We start from the raw sequence: 25596 nt of genomic DNA on the forward strand, positions 1-25596 counted from the left end.
CCTTTTAACTAACCTGGAAACGTGGGCTCAAAAAGCTACATAACACATCCAAGGCCACTCAGTGTTGGAGGCAGAGCTACAGCCAACGTCTAGGAAACTGAACTGAATCTCCTCAAAACAGGAAAATGCCTGTCTCCAATTTCAGAGGGCTACTCTAGTAGTCTGTTCTAAGCTTACTCTGTTATGACGACTCAATATTTTTTCAAGTTCCCAAACATTCTGCTTTTTCAGTATCCACGTTCAAAACAAAAAAAAAGCCAGTTGACTAACAGAAATCTTTTATCCATCTCTACAAAGCTAGATGTCATTTCTTAAAAATCTTTTGGAGTTCTCATTTCACTCCTTCAAACTTTCCAAATCTTTCACGGAATGCCAGACTTACTTTCACACTTCAGGTCTTTCACTTACACGCTAGACCTTAGAACAATTTTCGTTTAACCCACTAGTCTCTTTCTCACCCTTCCCAGTTTCCTTTGGCAAAGATGTTTTGTTTGATTTGCTTACTTATTAATATTCTAGTGAAAAATAGTTTTTCTTTGCTTCTCCTAGGCTTATATCTACAAAAAACTTATATCTACAAAAACCAGTTAGTTTTTAAATAAATAAAAGTGATTTGTAAAACTGCTAATTAAATGTATAGTTTCCGTGATATCAGCTATAAGTATGCTCTACCCACCCCCGTCCTCTGTCACAAAACACAATAGTGGCACACACTTAATATGACAGAGCCAGAGCAAATATCTTACTTTCCACACTAATAATTACTATCTTTGCAGGTACAGTAATGACTACTATTTTTAGTAAGTTAGACATGTAGACATCCAGAAGTAAGTAAAAACAAAGGCACAGCAGCTAATTTCTTGCTATTAAGGTTTTGTTACTGCAAAGTTCCCTTGTACTATTTAGCTTTGTTTTTTGACCATAAGCTAATGAGACAACTCAGCCAAACCAAGGAAAGTACCATATTCAAGAAGTGAATTCAATAGTGAATACATCTAGGAGAAAAGATGTGCTTCAAGTGCTAGACTGAGTCCCTTCAATGCATCAAAATATTTACTTGTCTGAGATAGTTCTCAAGGGTTCAGGCAAAATATAAAACCACAATTTGGCCTCTGCAACTCTCTATAAAGTACCTCTTTTTAAAAAGTATGAAGTTGTCAAGTTACAAAGGCTATCACACACAAAAAAAGAAAGAACAAAAAGGAAAAGGTAATGCATTCAAAAACAAAACAGAACAAAAAACCAGAAAACATACCTGGCAACGTGAGAAAAAGCATCCACAAGGACAGATTCAAATTCTCTAGTGAATTCAGGTCCTTTCCTTTTACTGTTTTGAATGACATCATTGGCTAAGTACAGAAAAGTAAGCTTTCTATTTGATTTGGCTGGAAAAAAAGAAAAGAAGATAATTTAGCTTACACCAAGGAAATTCTCAATCCACAATTCTTCTGCCCTAAGCTACTCCTAAAGAACACTAAGACAAGCATTATCTACTTGAGGTCAAGACTGCTATGTTTGAAAAAACAATTTAAGGGACTCCTGGAGGTGTCTAGTAAAACAGGATTGAGAATACAATTTTGAAAAAAATAAAAAACAAGAATACACCATCTTAACTGATTGTGGTGATAGTTGCATAACTGCGAACATACTAAAAACCATTGAATTGTATATTCTAAAGGAGTGGCTTGTGTGGAATGTGAATTATAGTTCAATAAAATTGTTTTTCAAAAAAAAAAAAGAATACGCCATCTTAATTTCTGTGTTATTTTAGTCAGGGTAATTAATTGGCAGTAAAAATTAAGATAATCCAAAGAAAATTCCTAAAGGATAAGCAGTCAGTATTCTCCAGTCAATTCCTAAAGGATAAGCTGTCAATACATCTCCAGAAGACATGTTAAAACCAAGGTTTTCATTTATTATACTGCAAAAAATGAGCATTTCTTACTCACTGTTAATTATCAAATACCACAGAATGAAAGACTGAGTTAAGTTTCAGTTTTAAAAGATACTTGTAATTTATGCTCCTAGACCAAGAATTTCTCTTTGAACATCCCAATAACCATAATCAGTCAATGATATCAACTCTACAATCCAGAGGAATCTCTAGATGCACCAATGGATATTTATCTCAAAATACAAATATACATTATTGTTACGTGATCACTGAAAATTTACACACGTCTGAAATCTGGATATGCAAAATTATGGCTCCCACAAAAATATAATTCTTCTCTCTTATACCTACTAAATGTAGTATTTCCTATTACTGTATATGGTAGCATGCATTAAACCATAAAAACCTCACACAATATGTCTGAGTTACAGTTGCTTGGGGGAACATTACTGAATTTCCTGGCTTCTGTGCACATAACTCTTCAACCGTAAAGTTACATCACTACCATTTTTGGTCCCAGTTTTCTTTTAAAAGAAATAAATAATAACACAATCAGATAGTTCAAAACATTAAGTTTTCTCCAATGCCAAAGTGCCCAAAAGACTCAAGCAAGCCCTATGTCAACCTTTACACCTGAATTACTAGTCCTTACTCCACTGCTCTCAGAAACCATTTGTTTCTTTTGAAATGCACACAGCATGTATAAATTCTGACACAGCAGGCTCAAGATCTGACATTTTAAAATGTAGCTACAGGAGAATAACTCAAGTTAAAAACAAGATTTTTAAAGCATGTTATAGTTGAAACTGATGACTTAAAGTGCTCATAAAATTAAATATGGATATCCTGAAATGTACTAACCTTCTGATAATAACCTAGTTTAGATGGCCAACTGATGAGAATATTGAAAACCTGGAACTATCTTTAACTGTTCTAATTATTATTCAAAAACAGAACAAAAGTGTGAATAGTTTCAATATCCCACTGTTGCTACAAAGGTATGATTACAGCAAAAAGCTTTTTCTTTCTTTTTTTTTTTTTTAAAGCAAACCTTGCTCTAGGATGTTGCAGCAAGTTAAACTACCAAGTTTATAACGCCATGAAAGTTAGATTTAAAAGTAAAAGAGGGCTTCCCTGGTGACGCAGTGGTTAAGAATCCGCCTGCCAATGCAGGGGACACGGGTTGGAAGCCTGGTCCAAGAAGATCCCACATGCCGCGGAGCAACTAAGCCCGTGCACCAGGACTACTGAGCATGCGCTCTAGAGCCCGCGAGCCACAACTACTGAAGCCCATGCACCTAGAGCCTGTGCTCCGCAACAAGGGAAGCCACCACAGTAAGAAGCACGTGCACCGCAATGGAGAGTAGTCCCCACTCACAACTAGAGAAAAGCCCGCACGCAGCAACAAAGACCTAACGCAGCCAAAGATAAATAAATAAATAAATATGTAAGTAAGTAAGTAAAACAGAACTTCTAGAAAGCAAATCGGACTAATATACATCATGTTAAAAAACCCAGAATCCAGGGCTTCCCTGGTGGCGCAGTGGTTGAGAGTCCGCCTGCCGATGCAGGGCACACAGGTTCGTGCCCCGGTCCTGGAGGATCCCACACGCCGCGGACCAGCTGGGCCCGTGAGCCATGGCCGCTGGGCCTGCACGTCCGGAGCCTGTGCTCCGCAGCGGGAGAGGCCACAACGGTGAGAGGCCTGCATACCGCAAAAAACAAAACAAAACAAGACAAAACCCCCAGAATCCATATTGTAAAATGGCAATTTGGCCATTCAAGACCTGATACATTTTGCAGTATTACAGATATGATAGCTAAGATAGCCAGGGTTTTCACTATCTACAATGCCAATTAATTCTCATCACCCTCAAACTTAGCAATGGGAATTTAGGATAAAACTTTACCCCTCCACATCCAGCACCCTGAATAATCAACTTGAGCACCGTGTGTGTAAAGGTAATATAACAAAGCCCTAAAGGGAATTCCCTGGAGGTCCAGTGGTTAGGACTCCACGCTCTCACTTCCGAGGGGCCGGGGTTCGATCCCTGGTCAGGGAACTAAGATCCCACAAGCCGGGCAGTGCGGCCAAAACAAACAAACAAACAACAACAAAAACCCACAAAGCTCTAGAGCACTTGAACACACACGCTCATAATACACACGACACACACACCCTCTACTCCAGCCCTGGGTGATAACTCACTTGTTCAAATGTCTTTCCAATATGTCAGTATGGATTCTTTCACTCCCTACCGAGGCCCATTCCAAACTGGTTGAAATAGTTATTGAGCAAAGTTTAAATAACTGGCTGACCAAAATTTTTCACTTGTTTGGCTGGTTTTGACATCTAGAGAAAGTAATTTTAAAAAAAGAAGGCCTATTTCCCTGCATCACTAAAGGTAGTAGTGGTACAAATGTAAGGTACAAAAGCACTACTAAAAAGTGTTCATCTGAGGGTGTTGTACACCAAACTGCTCCAGAAAGAGAGAGAGAAGTTCTACCTAGAACAGAGCCCAAAGGGATGAATGAAGAATCATTCCTAGGGAATGGAAAGAAAATAACACATCATGAAGAGAAGTAGTACTTAAGCAGGAAAAAGAAAACTTTTAAAGTCTCATAAATAGTTGGGGGCAAAACAGAGATGGTTTGTGAATGTCTTAAGGAAATGACTTGACTATAGATAGAAATGTCCATTTTTAAAGATTCAGGGTGGGCTAGAACCTAAAGGGCTAGTCAATTCTAACATTAGGGCACAAAATAGTTTTCCACTTCAGTGCGGGGGCATTTTCAATTCATGAAGGAAGGCTAGGTATTAGGAAACTGTACACTGATGCTTGGAAGAGCATCCTCTGGTTCTGCACTGTCCAGTATGATAGCCACTAGCCACATGTGGCTACTGAACACTTAATTTGTAGCTAACAAAACTCAGGAACTGAATTTTCAATTGTATTTATTTGAAAGTTTACTTCCTTAGTCACACATTTCAAGTGCTCATGGCAAGAGGCTACCTTGTTGCACAGCAGATATAAAACATTTCTGTCATCACAGAAAGCTCTATTAGACAGTGCCGCTTGATCCTTTACTCAGCCATGAAAATGATGTCAAGAGACCACAATTTAAACTAAACTAAACTGATCCTAAACTATTTTTTAACTGTGTTAACAGGCACCATGCTAAACGTTGTGTACATTACTGACAACTGGAAGAGCTAGTTTCTCCCTCAAAACATAATCCAGTGAAAGAGACATAACTAGTAAGAATGAAATAAATGCAGATTAATTCTAATAAATAAAAGCACTACGGGTTTGGCTGGAGTAAGATGATCACCTTCATTTATTAAGTGCACTGATGCACTGGGTACCTGAAAACAAGTTTCGGCGTCTCGGAGCTCTGGACTAATGTCCCAGCTGTACACTCATTAACAAAGCACTTCATCTCTTCATATCTGTATCTTCTCATCTATAAAATGGGGATAATAATGCTGACCTACTTACAACTTAAGGTTTCATCATATGAGATTAGGGTTAAAGGAGCTTCATAACGAAAGTACTCTTTATTTTCTGTATCTCAAATAGGGTGAGGTGGGGAATCAAGATGGCTTCACAAAAGTGACATCTGAGGTGGATTCTGACGTGCCTCTGAGATCCTACCAGATAGGATCCTGTAGAAAGCAATTCGAATTTTTCCGCCACATCTCAGATGACAGAAATAATATCTGAACGGCACAGTGGGGTACATGAATGGCGCTCTGGGAGGCCCAGGCTCTATCCCCCAACTACCCTGAGGGCTGAGGGGACCCCCATCTCAGTACAGCACATGATATTTGGGGGGTGGGAGATCTCTGCCAGAGGACTAGAACTGGGTCTTCTGAAAGAATCCTGGATTTTGGTGTCTGCCAGTCTGATGTAGTCTGAGCCTCACTGGTTCTAAGGCCTTGAAAATACCACTTAGCCACTTCAGTTTCCTCATCTGTAAAACAGAGTGACATCCTGACCTCACAGATAGCAGAGAACACATGAAGAGTTACTTCCTATGCTATAAAGGGCCTACCACATACAGGCTGTCCAAAACAGCGCTAAGCTTCATTTGCTCAACTTTCTGCTATGAAGCTCACTGGGGTATCAGATAGCTGTGTAGGTGCCCATTCTTTCCCCAGCGGACTGTAAGCAATCTGAGGCAAAGAACATGCCCCACACTGAGTCATCAGTATTCCACCTCACCATTATTTATCCAATGCCTACACTCTGCCTGACACCATGCTAGATGTTCACGTGGATTATCCTGTTTACTCTTCACCCCAAGTTGTTTGAGCCTCCGTTTTTTTCTCATCTGCTGAGTTCCTACTTCACAGAACTCTGAGACTGTAAAAAATGACAATGTATGTAATATCAGTACTGTACTTGGCACAGAACAGAGGCACAGTAAATATCAGTTATCATTATCTCTATTTTACAGATCAGGAAACTGAAGGAAAGAGAGGTGAAGCGGCGGGGGCTCAGTAAATGGCAAAGTCAGGCTCCAGAGGCACTTGGCCTCTGGAGCCAACATGCTATCAAGCTCCCAACCCAGTGCCTGGCACGCAACAGGCTGAGCTCAATCAATGGCCGCCAGATGCTGAGCAGGGTCTAGAACCAAGGAGAGCTGCATGAGAAGAGGAACCTGAGAGGCAAGGTCTAGGTGGTGTGGCCCCTTGACTTCTCTGCAATGGCAGTGACTGCACCCACTTCCCAGGGCAGTGCTGAGGACTAAGTGCGAGGCCATACATAAGGTCCTAGCACAGTGACTGGCACAGAATAAAGGCTCTGGAAGTGGCAGTTACCCTTGTCCTCTTTTGACAGATGAGAAAACAGGCTTAGAGAGAAAAAACTTGCCCGGTATCACTCAGCTAGTAAGTGGCTGAGCCAGGGCTCGATCTAGGTAATCTTACTCCGAATGCCCAGCAACCGCCTGGCACACAACAGGCTAAGGCCTGTACCCTCCACCAGGCGCTCAACGCTGCCGAGAGAATAATGGTCACAAGTGTCAGGAGGAGCCGGAGAGGAAAGCGGCTGGGTTAACTGGGAGTCCTGAGCCCCCGGTCGGTGAAACCTCAGACAAGTACCTTAAACCTTCCCAGGCCTCGGTTTCCTTCTCCGAGAAATGGGAATAACACTGTCTCCAACCTCAGAAGCGCAATCAATCAGAGGCCCAGGCCTGGAAAGCCAGGCTCAGCTAAGAAGCTAGAGGGGCCTCGGGAGGGGGTGCGGGAGAGGGCTACCCGGGAGGAGGACCCATGGGGGTAGAGGGAGTGTTTACCTTTGCGGAGCTCGCGGTGCCACACCGAGACGATGGGTCCCGCGTGCTTGCGGTGGTGGATGAGCCACAGGGAGAGGGTCTGCACGCTCTGCTGAGAGTTGCTCAGCTCTGAGAGCTTCTTCTCCAGCGCCGACTCGGAGAAGGAGGACATGGTGGCGGCGGCGAGGCCCGGCAGGGATCGGCCTGGGCCGCCCAGTGCGGCGGGGAGAGCGACGGCACGAGGCCGGGACCTCACCTGGCGGCCTGCGGGACTCTTTATGACTGACAGACGGCCGGGGGGGCCAGGAGGGGGAGGGGATGGGTCTCCGCAGTAACAGCCGCCCGCGCCGCCGCCACAAGATGGCCACCGACCTCTCACCCCGCCGCGAGAGCAGGGTCAAAGGGCAAGAGCCGGAGAAGCGGGGCACCGAGGGGAGTCAGAGTGTAGAAAAACACCCCTCCGGTGGCGAAGACCTCTTTGAATCGCGCTCGGAGCACTCCGAAAGCGACAGGCAGGGAAAAGGGCGCACTTCGGCGCCCTCCGGAAGGCGCTTTGACCGCTCGCGCCCGCACGCCGGCGCAGTGAGTGTCACCGGAACCCTTTCTCCCGCTCCCGCAGAACCTTTCTGGCGCGGTGCGGCGCGCGCGTTACGCGTCACTTCCGGCGCGGCGGAGGAGGTGCGAGAGTGAGGGAAAGGCTGGAAGACGAGGTAAGGGAGAGTGGCGCGAACGAGAGGGAGACAGCAACCGCGATCCCTTAGAGGGGGATCCGGAGGGGATGCTGAGGCTGAGAGACCATGACCTGGGATTGGAACGGGACCTTTCTGCGTCACCTGGCAGGCCCCAGCAGCACTCTTCCTCCGTACGTGTCCTGCTCTCTGGCCGCCCCCCACAAAAAGCTTTTTTTGGTTCTGCCAAGCCACCCACGTGCACTTTTCACGCCTCCACGCCTTGGCTCTTGCTGTTCTTTTTCCAAAGGTGACGCCCCCCTTCTCACGCGGTGGGCTCCCACTAGGCCTCCGGGACCACCTTTAGTGGCCAGTTCCGATGTTTAGTCTGTGACAGGACCGCCGTCAAACACACCCTTGTGCTCCCGGCTCTTAGTTGGTTGTTGTATTCAGGGAATTACAGGCTACCTTCTGGGGGTTCATTTGACTATTGCTCAAATTTAAGTAATACATGTTAACTTTGTGGGGGGGGGTAGGGTAAGGAAGTCAGTGGGTTCGTTGACCTTTAAGAAACACTATTTGAGACTTTATCCTTTAACTATTTTTAAAAAGTTTTAAATTCCAATATCACATCAGCAGAGAAATTTGTTCTTGTAACTGCTGTGGGGTGGTGGTAGGGAGTTAGGTTATTGTAGACGTAGTAGAATTTTTAAATGTCCTGATCATAGTGGGACTGACCAGTTGTGGGCAGATTCCAGTTAGGAGGCACTGTACTAGTTGATGCCTGCTTTTGCTCATACTGCGCTGTTCTTTGCTTAGGTGCTTTTACTCCTCCTTCAGAATGGAGTCATCATAATCATAGCCAACATAACGAGCTGCTGCTATGGGCTAGACACTGTGTTTTCACATAGTGACTCATTTAATAAACAAAGCTATGCAATAGGTATTATGTTATTCCCATTTGGCAAATGGGGCTGAGGGAGCTTGGGTGACCTACCCAAGATCACATAACTAAGGTTAGAGGGAAGGGACTCTACTTTATCTATCTTTTTTACCCCAGCACCTTATTCGTAGCTGACTGAGTGAATTAATATAAAATAGGTGAAGAGCTTAAAATCACAGTCAATATCTAGTCACAATTATAACCTAGGGCCTTTGAGTCCAAATCTAGGCCATCTTTCTGTATTAAGTAACAGTGTCATATACTGAGCACTTTTATACCAAGTCACTATGTATTAAGCAAATTACGAACATTCTTTTTTTTTTTTTTTTTTTTTTTGCGGTATGCGGGCCTCTCACTGTTGTGGCCTCTCCCGTTGCGGAGCACAGGCTCCGGACGCGCAGGCCCAGCGACCATGGCTCACGGGCCCAGCCGCTCCGCGGCATATGGGATCCTCCCAGACCGGGGCACGAACCCGTATCCCCTGCATCGGCAGGCGGACTCTCAACCACTGCGCCACCAGGGAGGCCCACGAACATTCTTTTATTTAATCCTTACAACAGTCCTGTGGGGTATGGGTTATTATCACTATTTGACAGATGAGAAAACATTAAATATGGTTGAGTAATCAATGTCACTTGGACACAAGAAATGACAGAACCAGGAATCAAATCACGGTTATCTTATCCCAAATTCTTCACTCCTGAGCCAGTGGTTTTTATTTATTCATTCAGCCGATAATTTTTGAGAACCTATGTCTGAAGCACTATTCTAGGCAAACAGACAGAACCCATGTCCTGGGAAGCTTACCTTCTGCAGGGGAAGATAAACGTGTGTAAAATGAGCCCGAAAGTTATAAATGCCTCGAATAAAAATAAAGGAGGGTAAGAGGTATGAGGACTGCCCGTATGGGCAGATAGGCGTGTATTATATATACTGGTCAGAGAAGGCCTCACTGATATGGTGACATTTGATCACAGCCTTCAAACAAATGAGAGGACAAGCCCTATGCTATGTGGTGAATGTTCCAGGCAGAGGGAAAACCAAGTGCAGAGTCCTGAGGTCAGACCACTGTTGGCATTTTCAAGGACCAGCAAGGAGGAGAGCTCAAGTGATGTGAACCAGAAGGCTAGAAATGAGCTTAGAGAAGTTGCCAGGGACCATATCATGTGGGGGACTATAGGCAATAGTAAGGACTTTGGATATTACTCAGAATGAAACAAGAGTCCATTGGACCATTTTGAGCAAAAGAGGAGCATGTGGCTATTAAGTAGAAAATAGACAGTAAGGTGCAAGGGTAGGAGCAGGAGGACGAGTTCAGCTGCTGTTGTGATAACCCAGGTGAAAGGAAGACTCAGACGAGGGTGGAGGTAGTGAGAAAGGGTCAGATTCTGGGGATATTTTAGAGGAAGAGATCACAGGATTTACTGACAGCATAGGTATGAGGAATAAAAGAAGCAAGAGCTTATATGGCCCTAAGGGTTTTAGCCTAAGCACCCATAAGAATGGAGTTTGCATGTATGTACTGAATTGTGGGAAGAGCTGGTTTGGGTAGTAAGAGCAGGAGTTTAGATTTGTATGTGTCTAATTGGAAATGCCTGTCCAAGTAGAGGTATCTCATAGGCAATTGGGTTTATGGGTCTGGAGTTCAAGGGAGAGATCGGGTAGAGATATAAATGTGGGAGTCATAAGGAGGAATAGGTATAGAAAGAAAAGGGGCCCAGTGACTAAGTCCTAGGACACTTCAACATTTAGAGGTCAGAAAGATGAGGATGATATAATCATGTGACTTATCTTCTTTAGCCTGTTAATATTAATAACTGATTGATTTTCAAATATTGAGCCAGCCTTACATCCCTGGAATTTAGTCCTACTTTGTCATGGTGTGTAATTCTTTTTACATACTGCTAAATTGTATTTCCTCATATTTTGTTTGGGATTTTGGCATCTATATTCATGAGGGAAATTGGTCTGCAGTTTAAAAAATTTTTTGTATTATCTTTATTGAATTTTGGTGTCAGGGTAATACTAGATTCATAAAATGGATTGGAAAGTGTTTCTTCTTCCATTTCTAGATGATTGTGTAGAACTGGTGTTAATTTTCTTTAAATGCTTGGTAGAAGTCTGCAGTGAAACCATCTAGGCCTGAAGATTTCTTCTTTCTTTTTTCTTTGATTTTGGGAGTTTTTAAACAATAAATTCAGTTTCCTTATAAGGTTGTTCAGTAATCTATTTCAGATTGTGTGAATTGTCGTAGTTTGTGTTTTTTGAGAAATTTGCCATTTCATCTGTCAAATTTATGTGTATAAAATTATTTGTGGTATTCCTGTATTATCCTTTGATATCTGCAGTCTGTAGTACTGGTATTGGTAATTCCTCTCTCTCTCCCTCCTTCCCTCCCTCCCTCCTTCCCTCTCTCCCTCTCTCTCTCCCTCTCCCTCCCCCTACCCCCATCAGTCTAGTTAGAAGTCAATTTTATTGATCTCTCTAAAAAACCATTTCTTTGGTTCATTGATTTTCTCTATTGTTTTTTGTTTTAAACTTCAATTCCTGCTCTGATTTTTATTATTTCTTCCTTCTGCTTGCTTTGGATTTATTTTGATTTATTTTATTTTATTTTATTTGTCTTTTTCTAGGTTCTTGCTGTGGGAGTTTAGATTATTGATATTCATTTAAGAGCTTTTCTCTTTTCTAATATATATATTTAGTACTATAAATTTCCCTTTCAGCATGGCTGTACCTATGTCTTACAAATTTTGATATGTTGAACTTTTATTTTCACTCATTTCTATGTATTTTGTAAAAATTTCCCATGACATTTCCTCCTTGATCCATGAATTATTTAGAAATGTGTTGCTTAATTTCCAGGTGTGTGAAGATTTTCCTGTTCTCTCTCTATTAGTAATTTCTAGTTTGATTCCATCGTGGTTGGGGAACACACTGTATGATTTTAGTTCTTTTAAATTTGTTGAGGTTTTTATTTTTTATTTTTTATTTTTTATTACACTTTTTTTTTTTTGCTTTATAACAAATTTAATCAGTTATACATATACATATGTTCCCATATCCCCTCCCTTTTGCGTCTCCCTCCCACCCTCCCTATCCCACCCCTCCAGGCGGTCACAGAGCACCGAGCTGATCTCCCTGTGCTATGCGGCTGCTGCTGCTTATTTTGTGGTCCAGGATATGGTCTATCTTGGTGTGTGTTCTGTGGACACTTGAAAAGAATGTATATCCTACTGTCATAATATTCAGTAAATGTCAATTATGTAAATGTTGGTTGGTGTAGTTGAGCTCTTGTGTTACAATTGCTATTGTTCTATCAGTTGTTGAGAGAGGAATGTTAAGTCACCACCTATACTTGTGGTGACCACCTGTACTATTCCTTTCAGTTTTATCCATTTTTGCTTCACACATTTTGCATCTCTGTTTTGTGCATACACACTTAAGATTACTATGTCTTCTTCATAGATTTACCCTTTAATCATCATATAATGTCCTTTATTGTCTCTGGTAATTTTTTTTGCTCTGAAGTCTACTTTATCTGATATTAATATAGCTAGTCTTGCTTTCCTTTGATTAATGTTTACATGATAATATCTTTTTCCATCTTTTTACTTTCAACCTGACTATGTCATTATGTTTGAAGTGAGTTTCTTGTAAACAGCATGTAGTTAAGTCATATTTTTTAACCAACTCTGACAGTCATTTTTTATTGGTGTATTTAGACATTTTACATTTAATATAATTATTTTATTTATTTATTTATTTATTTATTTATTTATTTATTTATTTATTTTTTGCGGTATGCGGGCCTCTCACTGCTGTGGCCTCAGTGACCATGGCTCACGGACGGGCCCAGCCACTCTGTGGCATGTGGGATCTTCCCGGACTGGGGCACGAACCCGTGTCCCCTGCATCAGCAGGCATACTCTCAACCACTGCGCCACCAGGGAAGCCCTTGATATAATTATTGATATGTTAGAGGTTAAGTCTGAAATTTAATTCTTTCCTCCAGACTTCCTTTACTTGAACATTTTTTAGAATTCCATTCAATTTATCTATAGTGTTTCTGAGTGTATCTCTTTGTATAACCATTTTAGTGGTTCTTCTAGGTATCATATTATGTGTATATAACTTATTTTTGACAGGTCTAGTGAAGTATATGTACCTTACTTCCTTTATGTCTCTTTACCCTTTCCTGTTTATATTTGTCTGAAATATTTCCTCTAGATACATTTAGAACCACATCAGTCAGTGTTATAATTTTTGCTTTAACTATCAAACACAATTTACAAAATTTAAGAGAATAAGAAAAACCTATTGTATTTATACATATTTTTATTAACCATGTTCTTTCTTCCTCTTTGATGTTCCAAGATTCTTTTTTTTTTTTTTTTTTTAACATTTCCTTTCTGTTTAGAGAATTTCCTTTAGCCATTCTCGTAGAGTAGGCCTGCTAGTGACAAATTCTCTTAGTTTTCCTTCATCTGAGGATATCTTTCCAGTTCATTCCTCTTTTTTTTTTTTTTTCCTCCTGATGGACATTTTTGCTGGGTATAGGATTCTGTGTTGACAGTTCTTTTTTTTTTTTTTTTCAGCACCTGAAAATTATTGTGTTGCTTCCTTCTGGCCTACATGGCTTCTGAGGAAAAATCCAGTGTCATTCAAATAGTTTTTCCTATATAGGCAAGGTATCATTTTTCTCTGGCTGCTTTCAAGATTTTTTGTCATTTGTTTTCATAAATTTTAATTTTAATTATAATTGGTGCACATTTCTTTGGGGTAATCCTGTTTAGGGTTCACTCAGCTTCTTGAGTATATAGATTTATGTCTCTTGCCAAATTGGGGGAGCTTTCAGTGCTTTGAGTCCTTTTTCAACCCTGCCCTTTTTCTTCTCTCATTCTGGGATGTTTAAATCATTTGTTATAGTCCCATAGATCCCTGAGCCTCTTTTCAGTCTGTTTTCTCTTTGTTGTTCAGATTGAGTAATTTCTAAAGATTCTTTCCTTTGTCCCCTCCATTCTCCTGTTGAGCCCATCTGCTGAGCTTTTTATTTGTTATTGAATTTTTCAGTTCTAAAATTTCTGTTTATTTCTTCTTTGTATCTTCTATTTCTTTCCTGAGGTTTTCTGTTCTTTTGTTTTAAACAAGTTCATAATCGGTTATTGAAGCATTTTCATCACAGCTGCTTTAATAACTTTGTCAGGTAATTCTAATGTCTCTGTCATCTTAGTGTTAACGTATATTGATTGATTTTTCTTTTTTTATTCATTTGGAGATCTTCCTGGTTCTTGGGTATGGTGAATGATTTTTGACTGGACATTTTTGTATTATGTTCTAAGACTCTGGACCTTATAGAAGTCTTCTTTTTAGTTGGCTTCCTCTGAAACCACTCTGGCAGGATAAGGCAGGGGTGGGGGGGACCAACCTTGTTACTTCCAAGTGTAGGTAGAAGTCCAGATTCCTCACTCCGCCTCCTTTGACACCCGTGAGGGAGGGCTCCTAATTACTGTTAGGTAGAAGTGGGAGTCCTGTCTCCCCACTCCTACTTAGCCTTCTTTTCTTTCCCCCCATCTTTATTGAGATGGAATTGACATACAACATTGTAAAAGTTTAAGATGTACCATGTAATGATTTGATACACATATCAGTGTATATATATTGAGAATGGTTACCACAATAAGGTTAGTTAACACCTCCATCACCTCACACAATTACCCTTTTTGTGTGTGTGGTAAGAACATTTGAGATCTACTCTACTGTCTTAGCAACTTCATGGATCATCAGACTGACCTTGCAAACTTTTATAATAGATTCCCAAAACATACCTGCTCCACCCCACCCCCAACATAGATTCTGATTCAGTAGATCTGGTGTGAGGCCCAGGAATCTGTACTTACGTTGTTTCCCCTTGGTTCTGATAAACAGTTGGGTTGGAAACCTCTGGTGTAGTGAAAAGAATGCATACAACCTTTGGAGTCACACAGGCTTGAGGTGAATCCCACTGCTTGCTGTGTAACCTTGGGCATCACTTAATCTCTCTGAACCTTGTGTTACTCAGCTTGTAGACGAGGAATTTATTTATGTACATTGCCTAGCATATGGTGGGTTTTTTCAACAAATATTAATTCTCTTCTTTCTAGTCAAGAACTTGTGTTGGCAATTCTTTTATTTAAACTCCTATTTCTGGAATCTAAACCCAGTCTTTCTACCATGTGCTAGTTAATTCAAAGTTAGAAGTTTTAGAGATCATCTTATCCACCAAGTTTATTTTATGTTGAAGAAACTAAAATTCATGGAAACCACACATCAGGTACTGTCAGAGCCAGGACTATCACCCAGATTGTCAGATTCCTGTTCTCATACTCATTCTGTCTGGAAACACCCTAAAAAATGGGCTGGCATACAGTCAAAATCTAGAACTATGAATGCCACCTGAGAGTCAATCTAGTAAGATCCTCCTGTAATGGATGAGATCAACTACCTGTAGGAATAACTCACCCCAGGAGAAGAAGAGGATGGTGGGTTTTTCCCAGACTCCAGTTCACACATATCTGATATCAAAGATCCACCAAAGAGAGAGCCAGACCTTGGTCTGTGGTGATGGATTCAACAAGCATTTATTGAATGCCTGCTCTTTGCCGGAAGCAATAAACAAAACTGTCAACTATTACTGCCCTCATAGAGCTTATATTTTAGTGGGAAGAGAGAGACAATAAACAAATAAATAGGTGGATAACTTGGTTTGACAGATGGTACTAAATGCTATGGAGGAAAATTTCAAAGGCAGGGGAAGGAGATTGGGAGTGCAAGGCAGGGGAGGAGTGAGGGTGGGTTGCAGTTTTAAGTTGGGGTGATCAGAGAAGGCCTCCCTCAGAATTCACATTTGAGTAAAGCCCTGAAAGGTGAGAGAGCAAGCCGTGAGGATATATCGTGGAACAGCAAGTTACAAAGGCCCCGAGCAGGTGGTGTCATCAGAACATCACTCCTGTGTGAGGCATGGCTCACTTGCCATGATGTTGTCTCCCTCTCGTCTCTGCCTTTATTAGGGGCTACAACTTTTCTGCTTTCTGGCCTTTGCTTGTGAGGTATTGTTCCTTGAACAGCCTTCCCATGCAGCCCTAAGTGTGTAGTCCCCCCACCCCAACATAAATCCTCCTCCCTCCATGAACCCTTCCCTTTTGGTGTTCATTCTTTTTCTAAGTTCCTTTTGTACTTCCCTGGGGTTTTTTCCTCCCTTTTTCACTTTTTAACTATATGATACAATAAATACCTGTGGTCTAGCGTCTTATCTTTTAAGTGTCTGTAAAGTATAGCTCCTACAGATTGTCCCGTTTGTTTGCACCACCTGGATGCCATGGCCCAGGGATCTTACACAGCCCATTCCTGTGAAAAGGCAGAAAGAGATGGGAAGGAGGGGAAGAAGCTGCCAGGGGAATGGGTTCACTCAAGCACTCCGATTGCAGATCTCTTCCCCCACCTCCCCAGTGACTGCTTTCTATGACCGCGGAAGGGGTACACTGAACTCAGAAAGGGTTAGAGTCAAGAACTGGTTTATATAGTCACTGTCTGCCACAGTTGAACTGTGGGTTGTTTTCTCTGCTCACCCTGAGAATCAGCTTGTTCTGAATGCCTCACCCCAGTATCACTTTCTGGGCCAGAATACCCCAGTTGCTGTCAGTTATATAAACATCAAAGTTTGCAGTGCCACTTTAATCAGTGTTGCATTTTATCAGACTAGAATCTAGGACTCCTAAGCTTCTAAATCTCTGAGCAGTTCCTTCTGTAATTGACATATTGTCACACAGGTGTGATTTCATGACCATCCCATAAAGGTATATGATTGCCTTTTATAGTCATGCCATACTAGCAATTTGTTATACTCTCTTCCTTACAGAAAGCTGGTTTATGTATTTCTGAGCCCGTAACCCATTCTTTTGAAGATCTCCAATTGTGATAAGTCTTCATCTGTATAGTATCCCATTGGGAGAATATACCACAGTTTATCCATTCTACTATAGATGTGCATTTGGGTAGTTTCTTTGTGGGGACAGTTGTGGCTAGTGTATTCCAGAACACATCTATTGGTAAATTTATGTATGCATTTCTGTTAGGTATATATCAAAGAATGTGATTACTAGATCATAGAGCATATGTATGTTTACCTTTAGAATAATAGATATTGCCTAAGGATTTTCCAAAGTAGTTGTATCAATTACACTCTTACCAGCATTGAATGAGAGTTTTGGTTGTTTTATATCCTTGCCAACGCCTAGGATTTTCTTTTCCTTTTTCTTTTTTTCCCCTTTTTTTCAGCTTAGCCCTTCTGGTGGGTGTGTAATGGTATTTTGTTGTGGTTTTATATTGCATTTTCTGGAGCAGTGATGTTAATGTCTTTTCATATGTTTATTGGCCATTTGGATATCCCCTATTGTGGTATGCTTGTTCAAGTTCTTTTCCATGTTTCTGTTGGATTGTCTTTTTCTTAATGATTTACAGAAAACCTTTTATATTAACTTCAGTGTAGTCCAATTTATCATTTTTTTTATGGTTAGCTCTTTTCTGTGTCCTGTTTAAGAAATCTTTGGCTACTCCAAGATTACAAAGACGTTCTTTGTTTTCTTCAGAAAGCTTTGTTATTTGACATTTCATGTTTAAATCTAGTATGAGATGTAATCAAGACCTATATATTTTTTCATGTGGATAGCCAGGTGGCACAGTACCTTTAATTGAAAAGACCATTCTTTCCCAGTTGATTTCAGTGTCAACTTTGTCAGGTATGTGAGTCTACATATGGACTCTCTGTTGTATATGTGGGGGCTATTTCTGGACTCTATTCAGTTCCACTAATCTGTTTGTCTTTCTTTTTGCCCTTTAATTATTGTATCTTTACAGTAAATCTTGAAATCAGATAGTGTAAAAATGACACCACCAGAATTTACCAATTTAATTCCTCTTCTTCAAGATTGTCTTTGCTATTCTAGGTTGTTTGCATTCCCATATCAATTTTAGAGTCGTCTTATAACTTTCTATAAAAATGCTGCTGGGGTTTTGATTGGGATTATGTTGATTCTATACCAGCGGTTCTTATCCAGGGCGATTTTTGCCCTACACAGGACATTTGGCAGTATCTGGAGACATTTTTGGTTGGTACTCTTGGGGGAGTGCTACTGGCATGTTGGGGACAGAGGCCAAAGATGCTGCTAAATATCTGACAGTGCACAGAACAGCTCTCCACCAACAAATTATCCAGCTCAAAATGTCAGTAGTGCCACTGTTGAGAAACTCTGAATTCATGTAATCAGTGTTTCAGTTGGGCTTCTGTCCACCATCTTATTAAGTATTTGTTTTCTGTTTGACCCACCAGTTTTGCTTTCCTTTTTCTCATTTTTCACCTTTTGGATCAATCAAAAGTACTTATTATCCCATTTTTACTACTGTCTGAACTTTTATAGCTCTTTTGGAGTTTACCCTATAGATTTCAACATGCATTCTTGACATGCATTCTTGACAGTCTAATACAGATTTTTTAATCACTTCCTGATAATGCTAGACTCTTAATACACTTAACTCCTTTTATACTATCCATGCACCTTTTGTGCATTATTGTCTTGCATTTTACCTTCAGTTGTGAAAGATAGTTTTATAGGGTGTAAAATTCAAGGTTGGCAGTTACTTTCTTCTCACACTTTAAAGATGTCATTCTGTTTTTTTCTGGATTTCATCATTTCTTTAGAGAAGTTGCCTGTCACTTCTGTTGCTGCATTACTTTTAAGATTTTTCTCCATACTTTTGGTTTTTCAGCAGTTTGACTATGATGTGTCTGTGTGTGTTTCTCTTTGTATTGTCAACTTGGGCTTTGCTGAGCTTCTTGAATCTGTGAGTTGATCTCTTTCATTTGTTTGGACGTTTCTCAGCCATTTGTCCCCCAGCAGCGGCCTTCTCTCAGAAGTCATGTCTTTTGAGATCCCTGAAGACTACGGTTTTGCATATAGGACTCCAGTCCTATATGACCACATTAAAAGCATCATGGTTTCTTTTTCCTCAGTGACAGCCCTCAGCCTGGGCCTCTTCGTAATCCTGAGCCATGTCCAGGATCAGCAAATGGAAAACAAACAAACAAACAAAAAAACCCAACTATTGATTGTTGACTTACTGTGAACTTTCATCCTTCACTAGAGTATTAGTTCATCTGGTCTTTGTTGCTTCTGCAATTATTTGATGCTTTAAGAAACGATTTTTATAATTTATCTGGTTTCTCTAGTTGTCACCAGGAGTATTGGCCTCCCATACCTTACTATATCCTACTTGAAAGGAGAATCTGTACAGATGTTTCTGAGTGCTTATCATATGCCAGATGCCCTTGTAGGTTCTAGGTGTAGGATTGCCCAGTCTAAAGTAGGTAAAACAGGCATATACAAAATAATTCAGCATGCTAAATACTGTAATAGCAGTACGTACAGTGGTATGAGAAAGGAGGAGAATATGAAATAGCACTACCTGTTTAGGAAATTGCAAGTTTTATAATTTCACATGGTTGAAGTTTCAAGTTCAAGCGGTGAAGCAATGCGAAATGAGGTTGATGAGACAGGCGGGGGCCTGATGGTGCAGGGCCCTGTATGCCATGGTAAAAAAGGTGTCTGTGCTTTAGGCAGGCTACAAAGAGCAGGTGAAGGATTTTAAACATGGAAAAGAGTGATCCAGATTTTTGTTTTAAAAAAATTACTTACATGTCAGTGTGAAATACGGATTCAAGAAGGGCAAGCACACAAGGCAAGGGTGGCCAGAGAAGAAACCATTACAGTCAGTCCAATATCAAATAGATGATTATCATCATCAACAGCTTTGAAAGATGTTGATGGGGTAGAACTGATGAAATTTAAAGGAACAGTGGAATGAAGAGGGAGGTGAAGGAAAGCAGAGAGGCTAAGGCGTCTAGCCCAGGTGAGGACCATAAATCACAAAGGGAATACAGAAGAAAACGGATAAGTTCAGTTTAGGACAGGTTGTGTTCTCACTTCACTTGCTCTATTACAGTTTTTGTCATATAATCTGAGAACATAGTTCAGGGGACCCCAGGTTACTGTCTTGAAACTCCTGAGATAAATAAGAGAGATGCAGAGCCCCCGGCCATCGCCTTCACCCCAGCTTTAACCAGACCCTCTGATTTTATCTGTTTTACGTGCTGGGCTTCCACTTAAACGTTTTATTGGAAGAAAGTTTTCCATGCTAAAAGAAAAAAAAGTTACTCAGCAACGTTTCCTTCTTCATTCATCTTCCCATTTTAGGTCTGTTTCGAGTCACTTCTTGTTTGAATGGAGTCCTCTGGTAGGGCACGTGGTGCTCCCCTCTCTGAATCCTTGCATACGGCTCTTTCACCCTGACAGCTGAATATCTTCGCTGTAAGTAGGGTTTGGGGGCCACAATCCTTTATTTGCAGTCAGTAGATGCTCTTCCACTGTCTTCTATTGCAAATGAGAAGTCCAAAGACGGTCTTTTTCCTTTATAAGTTATTTGTTGTTTCTTCCTGAAGGCATATGTGATTTTTTTTTTCCGTTTATCTTTTAGTGTACAGGAATTTTACCACAATTTGACTAGATGTGTATCCTTCAGTCTTTTCAATCTCCAGATAAATCCTTTTGCAGCTCAGAGAAATGTTTCAGTTATTTATTTGTTTTAGCTCCTCCATCTGTTCCTTTTTTTCCTTCCAGAATTCCCAGCTATTTATATGTGGGTTCTCCCAGATCTGTGCTCCAAGTCTCACATTTTCCATCTCTTTGTATTTTTGCTCAGTTTTAAGATAGCTCTGCTTGATCTTCCCAGCCACTAATTGGATCTCAGCAATTAACCGCCTTTTTTTTTTTTTTAATCAATTGAGCTTTTTTAGTGTGGAAAGACATGTTTTTAAATTCTAAGAAATATCTTTTGTCTTGTAATTGAATTTCCTTATTGGTCTTAATTATTTTTCATAGTCTTGTCTGTCTCCTTTAGCATTTCTGTTAAACTAAGGTTCACCACCTCAAGGGTGCTCTATTTGCATTTCCTGCTCCTGACTGTTGGGTCCCATTAAGTGGTTACTTCCTTTGCTTCTGTTGTTCTAACTACTAGTACCTTGGGTAAGGCGTGGCACAGTAGCCTCAGGGTCATCAGTGTGTGAGCTGGTGCTGATAGGGTGTCAGTAGTCCCTGGCCCAGCTTTCTGGCCTCCACACCTGATTTTGCTAGTCTGGAATAGGGAAGATTTGAGCTTCTTCCCTTCCCTGGCTTCTTGAGGGTCACAGACCAGGAGATATCCCCCCAAGGAACCTCACAGACCAGCATTGCCTTTCCTCTCATGGAGTTCTGTGGACCAGACTCTGTCCAGGGTATGAGAGCCTGATTGTTGCCCTGGAGCCCTCTCCCGACCCATGGAGGAGATCCAGCACCAGCTCTCTCTCTGGGCTGAGCAGGTCTTGCCCACACCCACCAGGCACCACTTGCCTGCCAGCACTACTGGGGACAGCGAGAAGCAGCGGACACTTTCTTGTCATCATCTGTTCAGAAGCCCCCGGCAAATAGAGCTGAGAGAGAGAAGGAGACACCACCAGACTAGGTGATCTCTAAACCTCCATCCAGTACCAGCGTTTTACAGTTGTGCATGTTTAATGGTCTCCAGCTTCAACTCAGTCCTCAGTAACCTTGGGCCACACTTTTGTGTCTTCCCAGCATGCTCTGCTTCCCCAAAGGGAATATTTGAGAATTTTATTTCTCTCCTGAAGCCCTCTGTTTACCCGCCTTCTTATTCGCTATCAGTCCATGACTCTGCATTTCCCCTCACAGAGAAAAGAGCCTCTTCTCTGTGAGGGGAAACGCAGAGTCATGGGCTGATAGCCCACGTGTAAAGTCACACAGCTCCTTCACTTACCTATAAACCTGTCTCCTTTCACTGCCTGCGCGCCATCCACCTCTCCATCCTGCTCAAATCTCTCTTCTCCCGTGGTCTCTGTGATAGTGTGCGCTCCTGGTTTTCCTATTTCTCTGGCCACTCCCTTTCATTTTGTTCTGCTTTCAGTCTCACCCAGCTCTGAGTCTTCTCCTGTATTACTGGCTGCCAGGGGGTCTTTTCAGTGCATAAAATTGTTCCTATCACCCTCTGCTTGAAACCTCTCCATGACAAGAACAGGTAAAATTAGTCCAGGCTGATAAAAGTCAGAGTAATGGTTACCTCTGGGCAGGAGAAATAGGAATTGATTGCAAAGGGGCATGAGGGAGCCTTCCAGGGTGCCGGAAATATTATATATCTTATTTTGGGTAGTGGTTCTATGAGTCTCTGCATACATTAAAATTCACTGAGCTGTTAAGACTAGTGCCTTTCGCTCTATGTATATTATACCTCAAGTTAAAAAAGACAAAACCTTCAGTGGCTTTCCATCACTACCACAGGTTAAAATCCATACTCCTTAGAATAGCCCACAGGTTCCAATTCACTCCTCCCTTGAGTCTTGGCTCAAGCATCTTCCTCCCGTGAAACCCACCCTGGCTTTCTGAGTGTTATGACGCATACGTCTTCTACACTCATGTAGGACCATAAGCACAGGCCTAGCCTAATTCTTAAGAGACTGTGTTGTAACTGTACATCTGCTTCCCTCCCTGGACTGGGAGCTCCCTAAGACTAGGAACCGGCTCTTTTCCGTTCCACTGCTCCCCTAGCACCGTGTGGAGTGACTGGTACATAAGCCCCTACTGAATGTCTGTTGAATGAATGAGTGCAAGTTCACTTTGTATTTGCTTTGAGCTTGGCCTTCTTTACTGAAAAGTCTTCTCCCTCCAGCCTGCAGGGTGTTTCCTCAGTGAGAGGAAGCCTGTTGCACAATGGCGGTTTTTGATACTCCAGAGGAGGCCTTTGGCGTCTTGCGTCCCATCTGTGTTCAGCTCACAAAGACCCAGACAGTGGAGAATGTGGAGCGTCTGCAGGCACAGTTACAAGTCGTGAGTGACTCTGCCCTTCAGGAACTTCAGCAGTACATCCTCTTCCCTTTGCGATTTACCCTGAAGACCCTGGGCCCCAAAAGAGAGCGCTTGATCCAGAGTGTGGTGGAATGCATCACCCTTGTCCTCTCTTCAACGTGTGTGAAGGAACAAGAACTTCTCCAGGAACTCTTTTCAGAACTCTCTGCTTGCCTGTATTCACCCAACTCCCAGAAACCTGCAGCTGTGTCAGAGGAGTTGAAATTGGCTGTGATCCAGGGCCTCAGTGCATTAATGCACTCGGCTTATGGGGACATCATTCTGACTATTTATGAGCCCTCCATTCTGCCTCGTTTAGGATTTGCTGTATCTGTATTGTTAGGCCTAGCAGAACAGGAGAAATCAAAACAAATTAAAATGGCCGCCTTAAAATGTTTACAGGTTCTACTCTTTCAATGTGAGTGTCAAGACCATCCAAGGTCCTTGGATGAACTTGAGCAAAAGCAGCTGGGGGATTTGTTTGCTTCTTTTTTACCTGGCCTCTCAACTACACTGACCAGGGTCATCACAGGAGACTTTAAACAAGGGCACAGCATTGTCGTGTCTTCCCTAAAGGTCTTTTACAAGACAGTGAGCTTCATTATGGCTGATGAACAGCTCAGAAGGGTCTCAGAGGTCCGAGCAAAGCCTGCTGTGGAGCACAGAGTAGCGGAGCTGTTGGTTCACAGGGAAGCCAGTTGGGTAAAAAATACCGGCGACAGGTTGACTGTCCTTATTAAAAAGATAATTGAGTGCGTTTCAGTTCACCCACACTGGAAGGTGAGGCTGGAACTGATAGACTTTGTCGAGGCCCTTCTCTTGAAGTGCAGTCAGTCACTGGTCGAATCAGCTGGTCCCCTTCTGAAGGCTCTGGTGAGTCTGGTAAATGATGAGAGTCCTGACGTCCAAGCCCAGTGCAATAAAATTCTGAGATGTTTTGCAGATGAGAAAGTCGTGGTGGGCAGCAGAGCCTTTGCTGACATCTTGTCAGAAAACCTGCACTCCCTTGCCACGTCCCTTCCCCGCCTGATGAACTCCCAAGATGATCAGGGCAGATTCTCTACTCTATCCTTGTTACTCGGGTACCTGAAACTCTTGGGCCCCAAAGTGAACTTTGTCCTCAACTCTGTGGCCCATCTCCAGCGCCTTTCCAAAGCGCTTATCCAAGTTCTGGAATTAGACGTGACCGACATCAAAATCGTTGAAGAGCGGCATTGGAACTCTGAGCATCTGAGCACTTCTCCAGAGACTTCAGCCTCACGGCCATGGGCTCAAATGCAGAGGAGATATTTCCGCTTCTTCACTGACGAGAGGGTTTTCCTGCTCTTGAGGCAGGTTTGTCAGCTTCTTGGTTTCTATGGGAACCTCTACTTGCTCGTGGATTCCTTTATGGAACTGTACCACGAGTCTGTGGTTTACCGGCAGCAGGCCGCCATGATCCTTAATGAACTGGTTGTAGGGGCTGCTGGGTTAGGGGTAGAGAATCTTCATGAAAAACACGTTAAAACAAACCCAGAGGAACTGAGGGAGATCGTGACATCAATACTTGAAGAATACACAAGCCAAGAAAACTGGTATTTGGTCACTTGCCTGGAAGCTGAAGAAGTGGGAGAGGAGCTGACTATGATGCAGTCAGGCATTCAGGCCCTCACATCTGGTGCACGCACCTACCAGGCTACCTCTTCTCCCACCTTCTCAAAGCCAAGTCCCACGATCTGCTCCATGAACAGTAACATCTGGCAAATATGCATCCAGTTGGAAGGGATTGGCCACTTTGCACACGCACTAGGGAAAGACTTCCGTTTGCTCTTGATGTCAGCCCTCTATCCAGTCCTGGAGAAAGCTGGAGACCAAACCCTGCTTATCAGTCAGGCGGCCATCAGTACCATGATGGACATTTGCCAGGCTTGTGGCTACGACTCCCTGCAGCAGCTAATCAATGAGAATTCAGACTATTTGGTAAATGGGATCTCTTTAAATCTGCGTCATCTATCTCTCCACCCGCATACCCCGAAGGTCTTGGAAGTCATGCTACAGAACTCAGATGCTAGCCTGCTCCCGTTGGTGGCAGATGTGGTTCAAGATGTCTTGGCTACCCTGGACCAATTTTATGATAAGAGAACAACTTCCTTTGTCAGTGTACTGCATGCCCTGCTGGCAGCATTAGGTACATTGAGAGCCCTTTTTTAATGCTGATTGGAGGGAAGGAATAGTATCCTTGTTCGCCTAACTGTTTTTTTCTTTGTTTGGGGTTACGCTATGGAGGACGTTATTTGAATAGGTGTCTGTCTGGTCCCACATGTTACGGTAGAGTTCCATTGCTTATGTTTTTATACTTTTAATAATCTCTACCATCTATTGAACCCCTGCTCCGTCCCAGGGACATAAACCCTGCAGACTAAATGTAAACATTATTTTTATTTTGCAGGTAAGGAAAACTAAGGCTCAGTGAGCTCCTACTTAGCCAAGGTCACACAATTAATAAGGAGGCAAGTCAGGATTTATGACAACTTTGTTCTTTTCAATATACCAGACTGCTTCTGACAATATTTAGAGTTAGCAGTATCTATGCTAATGGCGAACAGGACTAATGTAAATTATTCAGTCCACAGATAATCTAGAACAGTACTGTCCAATAGACCTTTCTGTGATGATGGAACTGTTCTATATCTATTCTGTCCAATACAATAACTACATGTGGCTAGTGCAGCTGAGGAACTGAATTTTTTATTTTTACTTAAATAGCCACATGTAGCTAGCTAGTGACTGCCATGTTGGACAGAGCAGGTCTAGAAACTTTCTTTTAACCTTTTAATTGTATGAGGT

At 42.0% G+C, this 25596-nt stretch overlaps 2 protein-coding genes across 10 annotated transcripts in view; one reads left to right on the top strand and one right to left on the bottom strand.

Moving 5' to 3' along the window:
• The window catches only part of RPRD1B (regulation of nuclear pre-mRNA domain containing 1B), a 55598-nt gene extending 48102 nt beyond the window's left edge, over positions 1 to 7496 (bottom strand). Inside the window, exons 1-2 of the mRNA XM_082644843.1 lie at positions 7196 to 7496; positions 1256 to 1385 (exon numbers count right to left, since the gene is read on the bottom strand). Coding sequence (XP_082500969.1) covers positions 1256 to 1385; positions 7196 to 7346 — 281 coding nt within the window. The 5' untranslated portion in view covers positions 7347 to 7496. The remainder of the gene's footprint in view (positions 1 to 1255; positions 1386 to 7195) is intronic.
• A 345-nt stretch (positions 7497 to 7841) lies between these two features.
• Positions 7842 to 25596, top strand: part of TTI1 (TELO2 interacting protein 1) — a 44645-nt gene continuing 26890 nt past the window's right edge. For 2 of the 9 annotated variants that reach the window (XM_082644834.1, XM_082644842.1), the window contains exons 1-3: positions 7851 to 8036; positions 20074 to 20187; positions 22595 to 24937. In XM_082644834.1, the coding sequence (XP_082500960.1) occupies positions 22636 to 24937 (2302 nt within the window). In that variant the 5' untranslated portion in view covers positions 7851 to 8036; positions 20074 to 20187; positions 22595 to 22635. Of the gene's footprint in view, positions 8037 to 8066; positions 8153 to 16682; positions 16741 to 20073; positions 20188 to 21717; positions 21947 to 22593; positions 24938 to 25596 lie in introns of those variants that run through there. The other 7 variants (XM_082644840.1, XM_082644839.1, XM_082644836.1 and 4 more) reach the window with 7 other exon arrangements.

The sequence above is a fragment of the Mesoplodon mirus genome, assembly GCF_964341445.2.
Source record: "Mesoplodon mirus genome assembly, chromosome: 15".
Classification (NCBI taxonomy): domain Eukaryota; kingdom Metazoa; phylum Chordata; class Mammalia; order Artiodactyla; family Ziphiidae; genus Mesoplodon; species Mesoplodon mirus.